The 15,788-nt window shown below is 49.9% G+C and overlaps 1 protein-coding gene across 3 annotated transcripts in view; it reads right to left on the reverse strand.

Annotated features, from left to right (window-relative positions):
* EIF4G1 (eukaryotic translation initiation factor 4 gamma 1) overlaps positions 1–15,788 on the reverse strand; it is a 1,004,595-nt gene that overhangs the window by 389,661 nt on the left and 599,146 nt on the right. For all 3 annotated transcript variants that reach the window (XM_086944451.1, XM_086944450.1, XM_086944449.1), the window contains one exon: positions 12,972–13,169. In XM_086944451.1, the coding sequence (XP_086800577.1) occupies positions 12,972–13,169 (198 nt within the window). The remainder of the gene's footprint in view (positions 1–12,971; positions 13,170–15,788) is intronic.

Raw genomic sequence — 15,788 nt, forward strand, 5'->3', positions numbered from 1 at the left:
GTCTGGTGCAGGTGCAGTAGGAATGTCACTGCCTTCTGGCAGTATCTCCGCCCTGAGGTTGACGCTTCTTGCCTTGTTGCCTATAGGCAGCCGTTGAGGGTTTCTGTATATGGGTTGTTGCTGGTACGAATATCCGTAACGACCCTGGTTCCCCTGCTGTTGATATTTCTGGTAACCTCCCCGAAAGGAGTAGGAACCTCTGCCTCTTGCTCCTCGAAAAGGTGTCTTCCGATATTGCAAGGACCCCAATGAACTTGCGGTATCGAGGTCCTTTTTTATATCCTGCAATGCATAGTCAATATGCTTACCTTACAAGAGATCGCCATAAGTCATAAGTCATAAGATTTATATAGCGCGCTACATACCCGGAGGGTCTCAAGGCGCTTGAAGAAGGGTGGGGAATTATTTGTCGAATATCCAAGTTTTAAGTTGCTTTCTGAATGCTAGATGGTTCTGAGTGAGACGAAGGTGAGTGGGGAGTGAGTTCCAGGTTTTAGCTGCGAGGTAGGAAAAGGATCTGCCTCCCATGGTGGTTTTATTGATGCGAGGTACGGTAGCAAGGGCTTGGTTGGAGGATCGTAGCTGACGGGAGGGGGTGTAGAAGGAAAGTCGTGTGTTGAGGCACTCGGGTCCAAAGGCATGTCTAGGATTTTCGTCTGGGCGAAAATTTTGTGGCTTTAAGCCAGCCTTACCTTCTAAGTGTAGCCGCTCCTGCTAGTAGACTGAATCCAAGAGACGCAATATCCATAGATATATCTATGATCTCGAAAGCGGCCCTTTCGCCCTCCGTGAGAAATTTTCTTGCCTCCATTTTCTGATCTGGCAGATCTATATAGGGCAAGATGTCTGACCACATTTGATGGTCATATCGGCTTAGAATGGCTAAACAATTTGTAGCCCGAACAGTAGCACATAGTGGTAAAACGTTTGCCTAGATTGTTCAGGCGCCTTCCATCCTTGTCAGGAGGAGCTGTTATTGGAGCTGAAGGGTTTCTTGATTTTCTTTGCGCTGCCGGTGAGATAACAGTCTGCTTTAGGGTGACCTGAAAGGCAGGCTGGCCCATCATCCGGCGCTTTGTACTTTGTCAATCCTAGGGAGGATTGCTTGAACGGAGTTCATGATTTTTACTCCCTCTTTCCATATGTGATCAATTATGAGAATAGAGCGTGTAGACTTCCTGTTTTGGTCTTTAAAATCATATAAGAAGCACTCAGTCTTCTGTACTGACACGTTTAGGTGAAACCTAACAGAAGCCCTTTCCATAATGGCATGGAATCCTCCTATGCACTCAGGAGGAGAGTCTGCAGCTGGAGGGATCGGTGAAGCTGGAGCCGGAATTAGATATTTATCCCATTCGTCTACGGTATTGGGCAAATTAGGAATTTCTCCATCCTCAGCCACGGTGTCCCTGTCATCATCCTGTAGCAGTTGTGAAGGCAAAGTCACCTGGGGCTCAGAAACTGGTGTTGCAGGTGTCACAGGTTGCATTTGCACAGGAGAAGGTTGATGTGGAGCTGGAGGAAAACGGCTGTTGTAGTTCTTCAGCATTGCCAAAGTTCCTGAAGCAAGGAAGCAGGCATCTGAACCACCGACTCTTGAAGGAAAACTTCTTGAGGCCCTCTTAGAGACTCACATGGTTCATAATATTCTTCTTCTTCATCATCATCGTCTTGATATTTTATCCTGAGTTGTGAAGGATCATGTGCCTGTCCGTAGGGGTCATCATCTTCAGATTCCTCCAAGTAATGGCTTGGAGGTAAAGGTGAAATATGCGATACATCATGAAAAAATTGTATGGAAGACTTATTTAGAGCTCAAAATAGGCATAAATTGTAAAGGAGTAGGTCTTTTACACTTCAAAGTGGCAGAAATATAGGTCTATGGCGATTCATATTCTGCAGAAATGGCTGTAACAGATGGCATCGCCAACGTTGTGATTATAGTCGTAGTCGACAGAAAAGACAGTCGATGTGGTAGTCGACGTCATGGTTGAAGTGGTCATTGACGGCGAACTCGTCGTCGAGGGCATAAGCATCGTCAACTGAGATAGCAGACGGTATAATCATCGACGGAGGGCTCGTCGACTAACGTAGTCGACGGTGGGCTCGTCAACGGTCGATGAAGCTTTGTCGACCGGATACTCAGTCGACGGCGGAGGCATAGTAGGCGGGATCTTCGCCGGCAAAGCCGGCGTCGACATGTGAGTCGTCGACAGCGTAGGGCCGCTCATCAATGCCGTCGACGGGATCTCGTCGACGGTATACTTTACTTCGATGCTGAAGATCCACTCACCTTCTGTGATTTTCTCGTCGACGAAGATGTTTTACTCATCGACGAAGGTTCCTGAAGATATTGAGGTAGTTTTCTGAGAAACCTTCACCTTTTCGCTAGATTTTACCTCAGAAGAGATTCTCTTTTTTTGAGGAAGAGTGACCCACTTCAGATGAAGATGTTTTCAAGGTCTTACTTAGCTTTTCAAGAGGATCTTCTTGGATATGGGGGTGGACGCTTGAGGACTAACACTGCCTTCACCTTCAGATACCACTCCAGATGATGCCTTCAACTTCTCCAACCAAACCAGCAGGCGTCCTTCTCCATACTTTAAGGTCTTGGCAGGAAAGGTCCTACAGACCCTGCAGTCCTTGACCTTGTGTGCTAGGTAGAGGCAATAAATACACTCCTTATGTGGGTCCTCAAAGTGTAGTCTCTTTCCACATGAGGAGCAGGCCGAAAACAAACTTCTTGGAATCAGACATATTTCTTCAAAGAAGTAAAGCTTGTAGGAAAAAACTGAGCAGAGCTCTGGGAGACTCCCTAACACATGAGGTGCGGTAGAAAATCTGAGGGTTTGCCTCTCTGCGGGGAAGGTTCTAGGAGGGGCGGCTGCCCGATTGGCTGGTTTCCAAGTTTGGTTCTTTTTGCAAAAGGACTAAGATAGGCTAGTGAGTTGACTTTGTCTTCTACTATAGTCTATAGTATGATGTAATTATGACTATAATGTATATATTTTATTGTACCGCGAGACTCCCACCTAGTCGGCGGGGATCATTCTAAGCATGTGAATCTATGAAAGATATGCCAATACTGGATAATCTGAGGTTGAATGTCCCATTCGTGTATTTGCTGCCTGTCTGCTGAGGTCTGCAATCGGGTTGTTCCATCCTGGGTGGTGTTCCGCAGACAGCTTTGCCCACCAGGCGACTTTGAAATACCTTGAGAGCTAGAAAGATTGCAAGCAGTTCTAGATGGTAGATGTGGAGCAACTTTTGGTGTTGAATCCATAGGCCTTGCACTGTGTGGTGCTGTTAGTACAGTCTGTGGAACCGGGTCCATGATGGGCCTTCCTTTTGATAAATCTTGTGTGTTCCACCACTAACGAGTGATGAGTACGGCCACTTACCAACACTAAATTGGTTAACAGACCCTGTGATTGGTTCCACTGTCTCGCTAAGCATTCCTGAAGGGGACGCATGTGCGGCCTGGCATGGGGAACGATGATGCAAGATGCCATCATTCCCAGTAGTTTCATATATATCTGAGCTGGAAGTGAGTGATTGGATTGAAACTGGAGAACTAAATCCTGAATGTTGCAAATTCTGGCTGTGTTGGGAAAGGCCAGAGCCTTTTGAGTATTTAAGGTGGCTCCTAGGTCGTTTTGAGTATTGGCAGGCTTGAGATGTGATTTTAGCACATTGACTGTGAAGCCCAGTTGATGTAGTAACTGAAATTTTCTGTGAGTGTGCTGGAGACATTTTGGATATGTACTGGCTTTGATGAGCCAGTCGTTCAATAGGGAAAGAAATGTATGTATGGGCTTGTCCGGTGGGCAGAGACTACCGCCAGACACTTTGTGAAGAATTTGGGGGCCGTGGTGACTCAGAACAGGAGTATCTTGAACTGGTAATGCTGACCTGCTATCACAAATCTGAGAAATGAGCGGTATTGATTGGAATATGGAAATAGGCGTCCTTTCATTCTAGAGTAGACAGAAAGTCGCCCTTTTGCAGAAGTGGTAGTACTTGTTTAAGTGTTACTAGGTGAAAATGGTCTGACTATGGAAAGATTTAGTTCTGAGGTCCCAAATTGGTCTGAGATAACCGGTCTTTTTAGATATTAGAAAGTAAAAGGAGTACATGCCCGACCAGTTGTGTTGTGGTGGTATGGGGGCTATATCCCATTTTTAGTAAAGAGAACATCTTGTTTAAGGAGGTGTAGGTGATCCGGTGCGAGTTTGTGACTTTGGGGGAATGTTTGGAGGATTGTTGGTGAACTCCAGGCAGTAACCAGAACAGATAATTTCCAGCACCTACCTATCTGTTATGGACAGCCAGACCTGTAGGAAATATGACAGTCGTCCCCGACAGGTGTTAAATGGTCAGGGGAGCGCAGGGAAGTACTAATTTGTGTTGGAGGGGAGAGGTGTCTGTATTTGCGCCTCTACCTTTGCCGTTGTTGCCTCAAACACCCTCTGAAGTAACCCTTAGAGGCAGAGGTTGGTTGTTGCCCTTGTACGTGGTGGTCTCTGAGGAGGTATTTCTGGACCCTCCTCGGTAGAAGGACCGCCAAAAGGAACAACGTACATGTGTTAGCTTAAGGCAGAGGTCTTCAAACTTTTGAATACGGAGACCCACCCAGTCAAAATTGTCAGGCGTAAGGACCCCCCCCCCATCCCCCTTCCCCCCCCCTCCCCCCCCCCCCCCCCCCCCCACCGGATAAGGAATTCTAAACCTATAGGCAGAGCTACTGGAATTATGAGGCAGGTGAGGACCAAATTAGGCGGCAGGTTCGACTAAATTGTATGGTAAGAAAAAATAAATAATGCTATGTGATGCCCCATATTTTGGGATAGTATTGCTTCATTATTTTTACATTTTTACACACAGTAACACTGAAGAAAGATTTCATCTCATCACAACCAGTTCATAATGAAAATACAACAATAAACAGAAAGATGTCTAGTCAACCTTTTTAAAGGGCCTTCCACTCCACAGGAATAAGTGCTGCCACATTAGAAGCTCACCTGGCACTGGCCGGGAGCAGCAATGGTCCATTAAAACCCTGGCAGCATTATGCAGAGTTAAGCAGTTTACCCATGCCACTTTCCTCTCACCCCCTCCCTTCCATCCCTCTCTCCTCTTCCAACCCTTGATCCCTCTCTCACTTTGCAAGCCATTTTCTTTCACCCCTTTTTACAAATTATGAACTCTCCCCATTCAACCTCTCACTTCATGTTTAATCACCTCTTGCCATTCTGTCTTTTGACTGCCTTCCTCTCAAATTTATCTCATCACCTCTCTCTACCCTCACCATCTCCCATTCACATCAAGTCTCTTCCTTCAAATTTCTGTCTATTTGTATCTTACACCTCACCTCTCCATTCCACCATTCATCTTTCACATCTCCCCTTTGTTCTTCCACATCTTCTTGAACCAACATCCCTCTCCTCTATTACCTCAGCACCCACCTCAGTACTCCCTCTCTTCCCTCATCCCTCACCCACGTCGTACCAAATTCTCTTTTTATGTCACAGATCATCACTCAGCTATCTTCTCTCACCGTTTAACAGTATCCCTCCTCTGTGCAATAACCTTTCGCTCACACTCACTTCTCCTCTTGTGTTTCTGCACTTCTTCAGCACTTCACATTTCTCCTCATCCCTGGGCATACCTGTATGCTCCTCTCGGCCTGTGCCAATCTTTGTATTGTTCCCTAATTCAGGAAAACATGAATAGTCGGCCTCACTGTTTTGGAGCAGCTGCACAGTTATGGAATTTTCACCCACCTTTGCTCCACCATTAATCTATTATCCTTTAGGAAGCTATAAACACCTGGCCCTTATAACCTGTAGGTTATCCCATTTGGCTGGCTCTCCTTCCCCTTCTGTGCGTTTCTTATTTGCCATTTCAGCCAGCAGATGGTTATTAGCCCCAGGAAACCTTTTTGGAAATAATAATAATAATAGACAGAAGTGTGACCTGGAATTTGGGACCCACTTTCTATCACTCCACGACCCCCCTGGGGGTCGGGCCCCACAGTTTGAAGACCCCTGGCTTAAGGGCTCCCATGGATTTGGCCACTTCAGTATCTTTCTTCTTTTCTCTGGTGAGGAACCTACCACTTGGCCAAGGAGGTGTTTTGTCAAAGGGTGTGCTCTGTATGGAAGTCCGAACCTCAGGTTTGAGACCCGAGATACGTAGCCAGGGGTGTACTCTTAAAAGGGCATTGGTGTTTACAGCTCTAGCATTAGTGTCTTCACCATGTAGCGAGCACCTGACTGCATTATTTGGAAAGAGCAGACCTTCCTTCACTAGGTCTTAGATTTATCGTAATCAGGCAGAAATTGAAGAAACTGCTCCATCTCGACCCAATGCGCCCTGTCGCACAAGTTAATACTAGTGTAACAAAATATCTGTAAGAGACATTAGTTAGTGATAGATTCCTTACCTTATAATATCCCCAGAAGTCAGACTGGATCCGGAAATGTTTGCGTAGCAGTACCCTTGAGAGTCGGTAGGCGTCCTCTGCGGCTCCGCGTCCGTCGTCGGCGCCGTGATGACGCCGTCTGAGTACTTGGAAGCCGCCTCCGCTTGCTGACGTCAGTTCTTAGACAGCTTTTCCGTGCCAGAAACGCAAAGCTTTGCTAAAAACCAACACTGGTGCCTTGAAACTAGGGCCCTGAAAGGGGATGACCTTAACCCTAGATATCTGTTCGCAGAACTGAGAGGATGGGTGGGTCGGTAATGAATCTATCACTAACTAATGTCTCTTACAGATATATCGTTACACAAGTAGTAACTTGTGCATCTGAAAGAGACACGTTAGTGATAGATTCCTTACTTTAGAATAGATACCCCAGCAATACAAACCCGGGTGGTGGGTCTGCGAACCAATAATCACACCATAAAGTCCTGGAGGACGGAACGGCCAAAGAAACCATCCCTCCGGACTTGGCTGTCCAGGCAATAGTGTCTTGCAAACGTGTGCAGCGAGGCCCACGTAGCCGCCTGGCAAATGTCCTGCAAGGGCACTCCTCGGCCTGAGGCAGTTGTAGACGCTGTGGCCAGAGTGGAATGAGCCCTCAGCCCAACAGGGGGTTCCTTCTTAGCCAAGGAGTAACACACCTGGAAACACAATATGATCCAGCGCGAGATGGTCCGCTTGTGCGCCGCTTTTCCCTTCTTAGCGCCCACGTAACCAAAGAGTTGGTCATCCACCCGGAACTGGCGTGTGCGATCCAGATAGAACGAGAGCGCACGTTTCGGGTCCAGACGGTGGAGCCTCTCCTCTCTCTTGAGGGATGCGGAGGGGAAAGAAGGTGGGCAAGGTGATGGATTGCCCAATGTGGAAGGCTGTGACTACCTTGGGCAGGAAAGAAGCCCGTGTCCACAATACAACCTTGTCCGGATGGACCGAAAGGAGGTTTACAGGATAGAGCCTGGAGCTCACTCACTCTCCTGGCAGAGGTAATGGCTACCAGGAAGACAGTCTTTAATGTAAGAAGGCGGAGAGGACAGTTGAAGTGGCTCGAAGGGAGCGCACATCAGAAAAGTAAGAACCAAGTTCAAGTCCCACTGAGGCATCACAAAGGGCAAAGGAGGGAACGTATGCGTGATGCCTTTCAAGAATCGATTAACAATAGGGGACTTGAACAAAGAAGGTTGATCAGGCAGCCTCAAAAAGGCTGAAAGAGCAGAAAGGTAGCCCTTGATAGTGCCCAGAGCAGAGCCCTGCTGGGCAAGAGAAAGAAGAACGAAGAACCTCAGAAAGAGGGGCAGAGAGGATCCACAGCCTTTGCTGTGCACCATGCCACAAATCTGTTCCACCTGCAGGCGTATACCGACTTTGTGGAGGGACGCCTGGCTGCCAGAATGATGTTACAGACTTCAGGAGGCAAGTCAAATGGCCTCAACTGTCGCAGCTCAATCTCCAAGCATGGAGGTGGAGACTGGAAAGGTTCGGGTGGAGGACCGTCCCCTGCTGCTGCGACAGAAGGTCCTCCTGAAGAGGCAGACGAACCGGGGGATCTACTGACATACTGAGTAGCTCGGGATACCAGTACCTTCGTGCCTAATCCGGCGTCACAAGGATGACTTATGCCTGTCGCGCCTGATCTTCAGCACTCTGGGCAAAAGTGGTATAGGCGGAAAGGCGTACAACAGACCGCAACTCCACTCGCAACGAAAAGCGCCTCCGAGTGAGTGCCGCCTTGGAAATTCCAACGTGCAGAACTGATGACATTGCGCGTTCTCTTCGGTGGCGAATAGATCTAACCAAGGCTCTCCCCACTGCAGAAAGAGACCTTGCGCCACGTCTGAGTTCAGACACTATTGGTGATCAATCATGCACCGGCGGCTGAGTTCGTCCGCCCTGGCGTTCAGAGAACCTGCCAGGTGTTGAACCACCAGGGTTACGCCGTGATGTTCCAGCCATTGCCAGAGGCGCAGAGCTTCCTGGCAGAGGGTCCAAGACCCCACCCTACCCTGTTTGTTGCAGTACCACATGGCGGTGGTGTTGTCCGTGAACACCTGCACTACACTCCCTCGGACAGAGGGGAGGAATGCCTTCAGTGCTAGACGAATCGCCCGCAGCTCCAAAAGGTTGATATGGAGCCGGGACTCCGCCGGAGACCAGAGGCCTCTGATCTCCGCCTCTCCCATGTGGCCTCCCCAGCCCTGGAGGGACGCGTCCGTCACAACTACGTCCTCTGGTTGGGGAAGGGAGAGGGATCTGCCGCTGACCCAATCGCGGTCAGTGAGCCACCACTGCAGCTGTCTCGCAGTGCCCTCCGAGATCAGGACATGGTCGGACAGGTTGCCCTGATGCTGGGCCCACTGAAACTTCAGGTCCCACTGCAGAGCCTGCATCCGTCAACAGGCGTGATGCACCAGAAGGATGCAGGAAGCCATCAGCCCCAGAAGCCGCAGCGTCAACCTGACCGAAACTCGGAATAAAGGCTGAAAGATTGGAATCAGAGCCTGTAAATCCTGAATCCGCTGTTCGGGTGGGTAAACCCAAAACTGCGCCGAGTCGAGAACCGCTCTGATGAAAAGGAGCTTCTGAGAGGGGCACAGGTGTGACTTCGGCACATTGATGGAGAACCCCAGCTGGTGCAAGAGGTCTGCCGTTGTCTGGAGGTGGCTGGCGACTGTCTAAAGCGAGCCCACCTTCAACAACCAGTCGTCGAGGTAAGGGAAGACAAACCCCTAGCCTGCGCAGATGAGCTGCGACCACCGCCATCACCTTCGTGAACACCCGCGGGGCGCTGGTAAGGACGAAGGGGAGCACGGTAAACTGAAAGTGCTCGTGGCCTACCGTGAACCGCAGGTAACACCGGTGGGCCGGCAGGACGGGGATGTGGAAATAAGCGTCCTGCAAGTCCAACTGTACCATCCAGTCTCCTGGGTCCAGGGCAGCTAAGACCTGAGCCAGAGTCAGCATCTTGAACTTCTCCTTCCGGAGGAAGCTGTTGACGTTCCATAGGTCCAAGATAGGGCGTAGGCCCCCTTTGCCCATCTTGGGTACCAGAAAGTAGTGGGAGTAGCAACCACATCCTACTTCTGGCCCAGGAACGCGCTCGATGGCCCCCTTGGCCAAGAGGGCCGAAACTTCCTCCTGCAGAACCCGCAAATGATCCCCCATTATGCGGTGGTGTTGCGGTGGCATGGATTGAGGGGTCGTCTCGAAGGGGAGGGAGTAGCCCCTTAGGACGATCTGCAGCACTGACAGTGCGCCAGTGAGAGTGGTGATGGCGAACCCTGCCCCCCACTGGCGTCACATGGCCCGAAAAGCACGGACTAGGAGGGTTTAGAGGCGGATGCTGCAGGGGAGGGTGTGGACTGGCCTCGCAGTTGTCCCCGACTGCCTCCACAGCGATTTCCGCGGCCGCCACCGCGCTGGATGTTAGCCTGCGGCGTGTGGCTGGCAGCACGTTTGGGGGCGCCCCTTCCTTGGCCACGAAAGGAGCGAAAGGCACCCGTTTGCTGGCACAGGGCCGAGAGGCCCAAGGACTTGGCCGTAGCCCTGGAGTCCTTATAGCGCTCAAGTGCCTGGTCTGCCTTGTCGCCAAAAAGGCAACGGCCATCAAACGGCATGTCCATCAACCAGGCGTGGCGTCTAATCGCCACCGTCGTTGCCATCGCTCTACCTAGTGAGTCGGTGGTATCCAGCCCACACCGGATAGAATATCTGGCTGCATCCCGGCCCTTCACAAGGGATTGGCAGAGTTTGGCCCGTACCTCGACGGACACTCTAGCAGCACTTCCGCAACCGTATCACACAGAGAGTGGCTGTAGCGGCCCAAGAGGCATGCGGTGTTGGAAGACCGCAGTCCCATACTAAGGGAGTAGAGGACCTTTTTACCGTACATCTCGTACTTCTTGGATTCCCTGTCCGGCGGAATCGACGGGAATGCGGTCTGGGAAGTGGACGCCTGGATGACAAAGGCTCTCGGGGTGGGGTGGGTGGACAGGAAAACTGGGTCGCCCAGGGCCGGGCGGTGGCGTCTGGCCACGTTCCTATCTACGGACAAACCCGTAGTGGGCCTGGACCAAGTGCCCAAAGGAACGTTGGTCAAAGCCTCATTAAACGGCAGCAGAGGCTCTGTCGGGCATGACTGCGGTTTAAGGACCTCAGTGAGGAGGTTAGTCCTCACAGCCGCGACAGGAAGCTCAAGGCCCAAGGCCTTGTCAGCCCTCATCAACACCACACTGTAGGTTGCCCCCTCCTCCGAAGCCACGGTAGGAGGCGAGGCAAAACCAGTGTCTGGAGAGGTGTCCAGACCACTGGTATCCTCAAGTTCACCTGTCCAGTCCTCTTGAGACTGACACTCTCGGGTCAGAGGGTCCTCAGACCCCTCCCAATCACCCATCTCCTGATAATAAGGGTTGTCAATTAATGGGGCCCGTTCATTGGAGTAAAACTTCCCAAGCGCCGTCGAGAACGGCGCCCAGCGGTGCCGTTCCGACGCCGGAACCGGAGCGAGGGAGGCATTGGGGACAGTGCCGCCCAAGGACGGCGCCGGAGGTGACACCTGACAGACCGACGCGGGGGGGGGGGCATGTTGTGGGGGGGGGGGTGTCCCAAGGTCCACCAGCGACGACCCAGATCCCGAAGCGGGTCCAGTGGGGTCCTGCGGCGTCTAGACCGTTGGGCCCTGCAGCGTCGGGACCGAAGCACTCGACGGCGTCGGGCCCAAGCCCCCAACCCGCTAGGGGCCCCAGACGGGTCCGCAGGGCCCGAAGGCCCCGGGGAGCCCGTTGGAGGAGAGGGACCTGATGGCCATGAGAAAGCACTTGATCTCCGGCGTCGCGTCTCATCCCAGGGACCGGAGGGTGTGGCGCTGGACGCGGCACCCGCGACTCCGACGGTGCCGCGTGGGCGGTGTCACCCAAATCCCCCGGCTGGGGGGAGGGGGTGGGGGGGGTTTTGGGGGGGTCAGAAGAGCGATGACGCCTCTTCGACCTCTTGTGTTTCTTACCTGATGACGACTTTGACCCGGAGGAGTGCTGCCGGCTTTCGGAGCTGTGGTGGCTCCGACCCCGTGACCTGTCCCTCGACCTCCTGTGGGACTGGGACCTCTCGCGGCGCGGGACCGACTGCCCGAGTTAGAGTCACCTCCAGGACCGCTCCCGCCTCGCTTTCGAAGAGAGGGCCCGGCAGTCGGAGCAGGCTTTGTCGTCGTGGTCGACACCTAGACAGAGTAGACCCAGGTGGTGAGGATCCATGACCGACATCATGCAGTCGCAACCCTCGCAGTGCTTAAATCCAGGCATCCCTATGGCACTGATCGGAGTCGTACGACTTGGAAAAGATGATCACAATTATCCAAAAAGTTAGTCAAAAAGTGACTAGAAGTACTGCTTTTTACAGATCTGCTCTTGCTGGCGCGGAAAAAAGAAGAGCCAACGTCAGCACGCGGAGGCAGCGTCTATGTACTCCAACGATGTCATCACGGCGCCCACGACGCCGACGACTGGCGTGGAGCCGCAGACGACGCCTACCGACGCGCAAGGGTACTGCTACGCAAACATTTTCGGATCCAGTTTGACACCTGGGGATATTCTAAGGTAAGGAATCTATCACTAACGTGTCTCTTTCAGATATACCTTTTGAGCAGCGCTTGTGTGTTAGAGATGTGCAAGAAGTTTGATGCCTCAGAAGCTGCCCTTTTCTCCGAAGCATCAATAAGCTTAGATGCTTTAACTGGGGGTGCAGCATTCCTTGTAGTTTGGGAGGCTGCCCTTTTACGTGCGTTGGACACCACTAGGGAGTCCAATGCTAATTGTCATTTTATGTACACTAGGTCAGACAGTGCTGGCTTGTAATTTGTATCTACCCTAGGGGTAAGGATACAAGCCTGACAGGGTCATTAAATAGGTCATCAACATGCCTGATCATACCCTTGAGCATGGGGAGTGTGTGCGATGACTTGTGTGATGCTAAGTGTTTCAAAAAGGAAATCCTCTTCAAAGGATTCTTTGAGCAGCTGTACACCATGGTAGTTGGCATTTCTACACAGCAGTTCTATGTAACCTACGCGGTCGTCTAGTGGAGAGAGCTTGGTAAGGTACAGATCAGGATTATTTCCTGTGGCCACGAGTCAGGCAGAAATGGTGCATTATGATGGCACTGAGCTAGCTGGTCTTTAGGCAAAGGGGTGCTTGGAATCAGTATTGGCACCTCATCCAATATTTTTGTTCAACAAACACGAAGATCCTACGGATTAGTGTGAACTACACAACACAAAGTTCAATGTGAGACAGATAACAGACATGACAATGGAGAAAGTGTGCAAGTTCCTAAACTGCACCGCCCTTATGTTAACCCCCATTGGACAAAAACTCAGCCTCTTGCAAACAGAACAATTATTCTTAAATTTGTAGCACATTACCCAATGAAGTGCACTCGGAACATATTACTATTAAATATCAGTACAAGCCCTTATTCTGAACAAAGCAACCAATTAACTTACTCCCATCAGGCAACGGCACATGTTGGCATAGGCAACAGAGAAATTTGGCTCAGAAATGGCCTTCTCAAATATCAGATCAATGACCCCCTTCAGTCGCTCCTCCGTGTCGATGGGAAGGTCAGTAACCTGCTTCATCAGCTGCTGGAACATCTGTGGAGTCAACTTGTTCAGAATACTGCGCACCCTACGGAAGAGATCCTGTCAATAAGAAAAACACAAATTAGTAAACCTTTTTCCAACATCAGCAGTCACTTCTGCACAATGCCCATCTGCCCTTCCCATAAGCTACCACAAGTAAAACCGTTTTTTTCACCTCTGACCTTCGTTTTGAAGCTTGAAACAATGCTTTATTTGTGTGCTCTCCATTATTTCATCATCTAGTTTTTGACAGGAAAATTGCCGTACTTCAACTAGCAATCTAGAATGGTCTACAGCCACAAACCTAATGCTACAGGTAAGAAATTGTTGCCTCTCTGAAATACCAGCTATTTATCATGGACTTCATTAAACGGATGAATACTGAAAAATTGCATTCTCGGGAATTCAGGAACATCTTCATAGAATAATAATCTGAATTGTCCGAATACTCCTACAACTCCCAAAGAGGGGAGAACACACTGCACTATGTTTCATTCTGTAGCAGAGGAGAGGGGGATATATACCTATGTAATGAAGATAAGGAATATGCTACTTACCAGTATGCATCTGTTCTTGGCATGTACGGCTGCTGACATTCATATCTGTGCATAGATCGCCGCCTAGTGTTGGGTCCGGATGATTACACATTGTTGTCATGGAAGAGTCTTCGAAGTATCACGAGATGGGTGGCTCCTCCCTCGGACTACAGTGCGCATGGGCATCCTCTCCATCCTCAGATTGTTTTTCGCCATTGTGGCAGAGATGGAGTATAGTACAGTAAGATGTCCATTCAAAGAGTGAATGCTGCAGCTGCGACAGGCACGGGGAGGCGGGTGGGCGATATGAATGTCAGCAGCCCTACATGCCAAGAACAGATGCATACTGGTAAGTAGCATATTCCGTTCGAGGCATGTGGGCTGCTGAATTCATATCTGTGCATAGAATGTATAGCAGTATCTCCCTTAGCGGTGGCTACCCGTGTCAGCTGCAGCAGTCTGGAAAAGAGTTTTGAGAACAGCCTGTCCTACAGCAGTTTACTGTTTTGAATGTACATCTACATAGTGTTTGGTAAATGTATGTGTGGTTGACCATGTGGCTGCTTTACAAATTTCATGTAAAGGAATATCACCCAGCAAAGCCATGGATGCCCCTAGAACTGTTAAGGTGCGTTTTGCCTTTAAATAACATATCTGAATGCACTTAACGATCCATCTGGCTATACCCGATTTTAAAATAGGGTTGCCTTTGTGTTGCGGTGCGAAAGAACAAACAACTGTTTTGTCTTTCGAAATGCCTTAGTTCTATCTATATAGTATAGCTGAGCTCTCTTGACATCTAGAGTATGCAAGGCCCTTTCAGCTACTGTATGTGTGTTTTGAAAAAACACTGGCAGTTCTATGGTTTGATTTATATGGAAATGGGATACCACCTTTGGAATGAATTTAGGGTTTGTTCTGAGAACTACTCTATTTGCATGTGTTTGAATGAATGGCTCTTGAATAGGCTTGCAGTTCGCTAACTCTTCGAAGTGAAGAAATGGCAATAAGGAAAGCCACCTTCCAAGTAAGAAATTGTAGTTCGCATGAGTAGTGGTTCAAAAGGTGGTCCCATAAGTCTGGTTAAAACAAGGTTTAGATTCCAGACTGGTGAAAATGGGTGCCTTGGAGGAATTACGCATTTAAGTCCTTCCATAAACGCTTTAATTGCTAGCACCCTAAATAGTGAAAGGTGTTGCCTGTTTTGAAGATATGCTGCTAATGCAGCTAGATGTATCCTGATGGATGAGTAGGCTAAATTGCAACGTTGTAGGTGCAAGAGATAGCAAATTATGTTTTGAGTAGAAGCATCAAGTGGGTTTATATCGTTACTACAGAAAATGACGAAACGTTTCCACTTAGCTGCATACCATGCTCTGGTAGTGGGTTTTCTTGCCTCTTTGATAATATTCATACAGTCTGGTGGCAAGTTAAGGTATCTAAACTCTAGGATTTCAGGAGCCAGATCGCCAGGTTCAGCTGTTGCGGATCTGGGTGTTGGATTTCTCCATGGCTCCGAGTTAGAAGATTAGGTGTGAGTCGCAGTCTTTGATGAGGCACCACTAAGTTCTAGGAACGTTGTGTACCATGGTTGCCTCGCCCATGTGGGAGCAACTAGGATTAGCGTCGGCGAATGTTGGCGCATTTTGCGTGCCATTAGCGGTATTAATGGAGCTGGGGGAAAAGCGTACTTAAATTTGCCTGACCAGCTAATCCATATCGCATTGCCATGCGACTGCGGATGTGGGAACCTGGTGGCAAAGTACTGGCATTTTGCGTTTTCGCTTGTGGCAAACGGATCTATCTCCGGGTGTCCCCACTTCCGGAAGAATGGATGGAGCACTGTGGGGTGAATTTCCCATTCGTGCATCTGTTGGCTGTGCTTGCTGAGCAGGTCGGCTACTTGATTGTCCGTGCCGGGGAGGTGCTCTGCCATGAGAAACCTGTTCCTCTGAATGGCCCATTTCCACATTGTATAAGCTAGATGCAACAGCTGTGGTGAGTGTGTTCCTCCCCGTTTCTGAATGTAAGACATAGCTGTCATGTCCGTCCGGATCAACACAGCTTTGTTGCGTAAGTGTGTCTTGAATGCTTTTAGGGCGAGAAAGATTGCCATCAACTCCAGAAGGTTGATGTGCATTTT

This window comes from Lissotriton vulgaris, chromosome 11, assembly GCF_964263255.1.
Source record: "Lissotriton vulgaris chromosome 11, aLisVul1.2, whole genome shotgun sequence".
NCBI classification, from domain to species: domain Eukaryota; kingdom Metazoa; phylum Chordata; class Amphibia; order Caudata; family Salamandridae; genus Lissotriton; species Lissotriton vulgaris.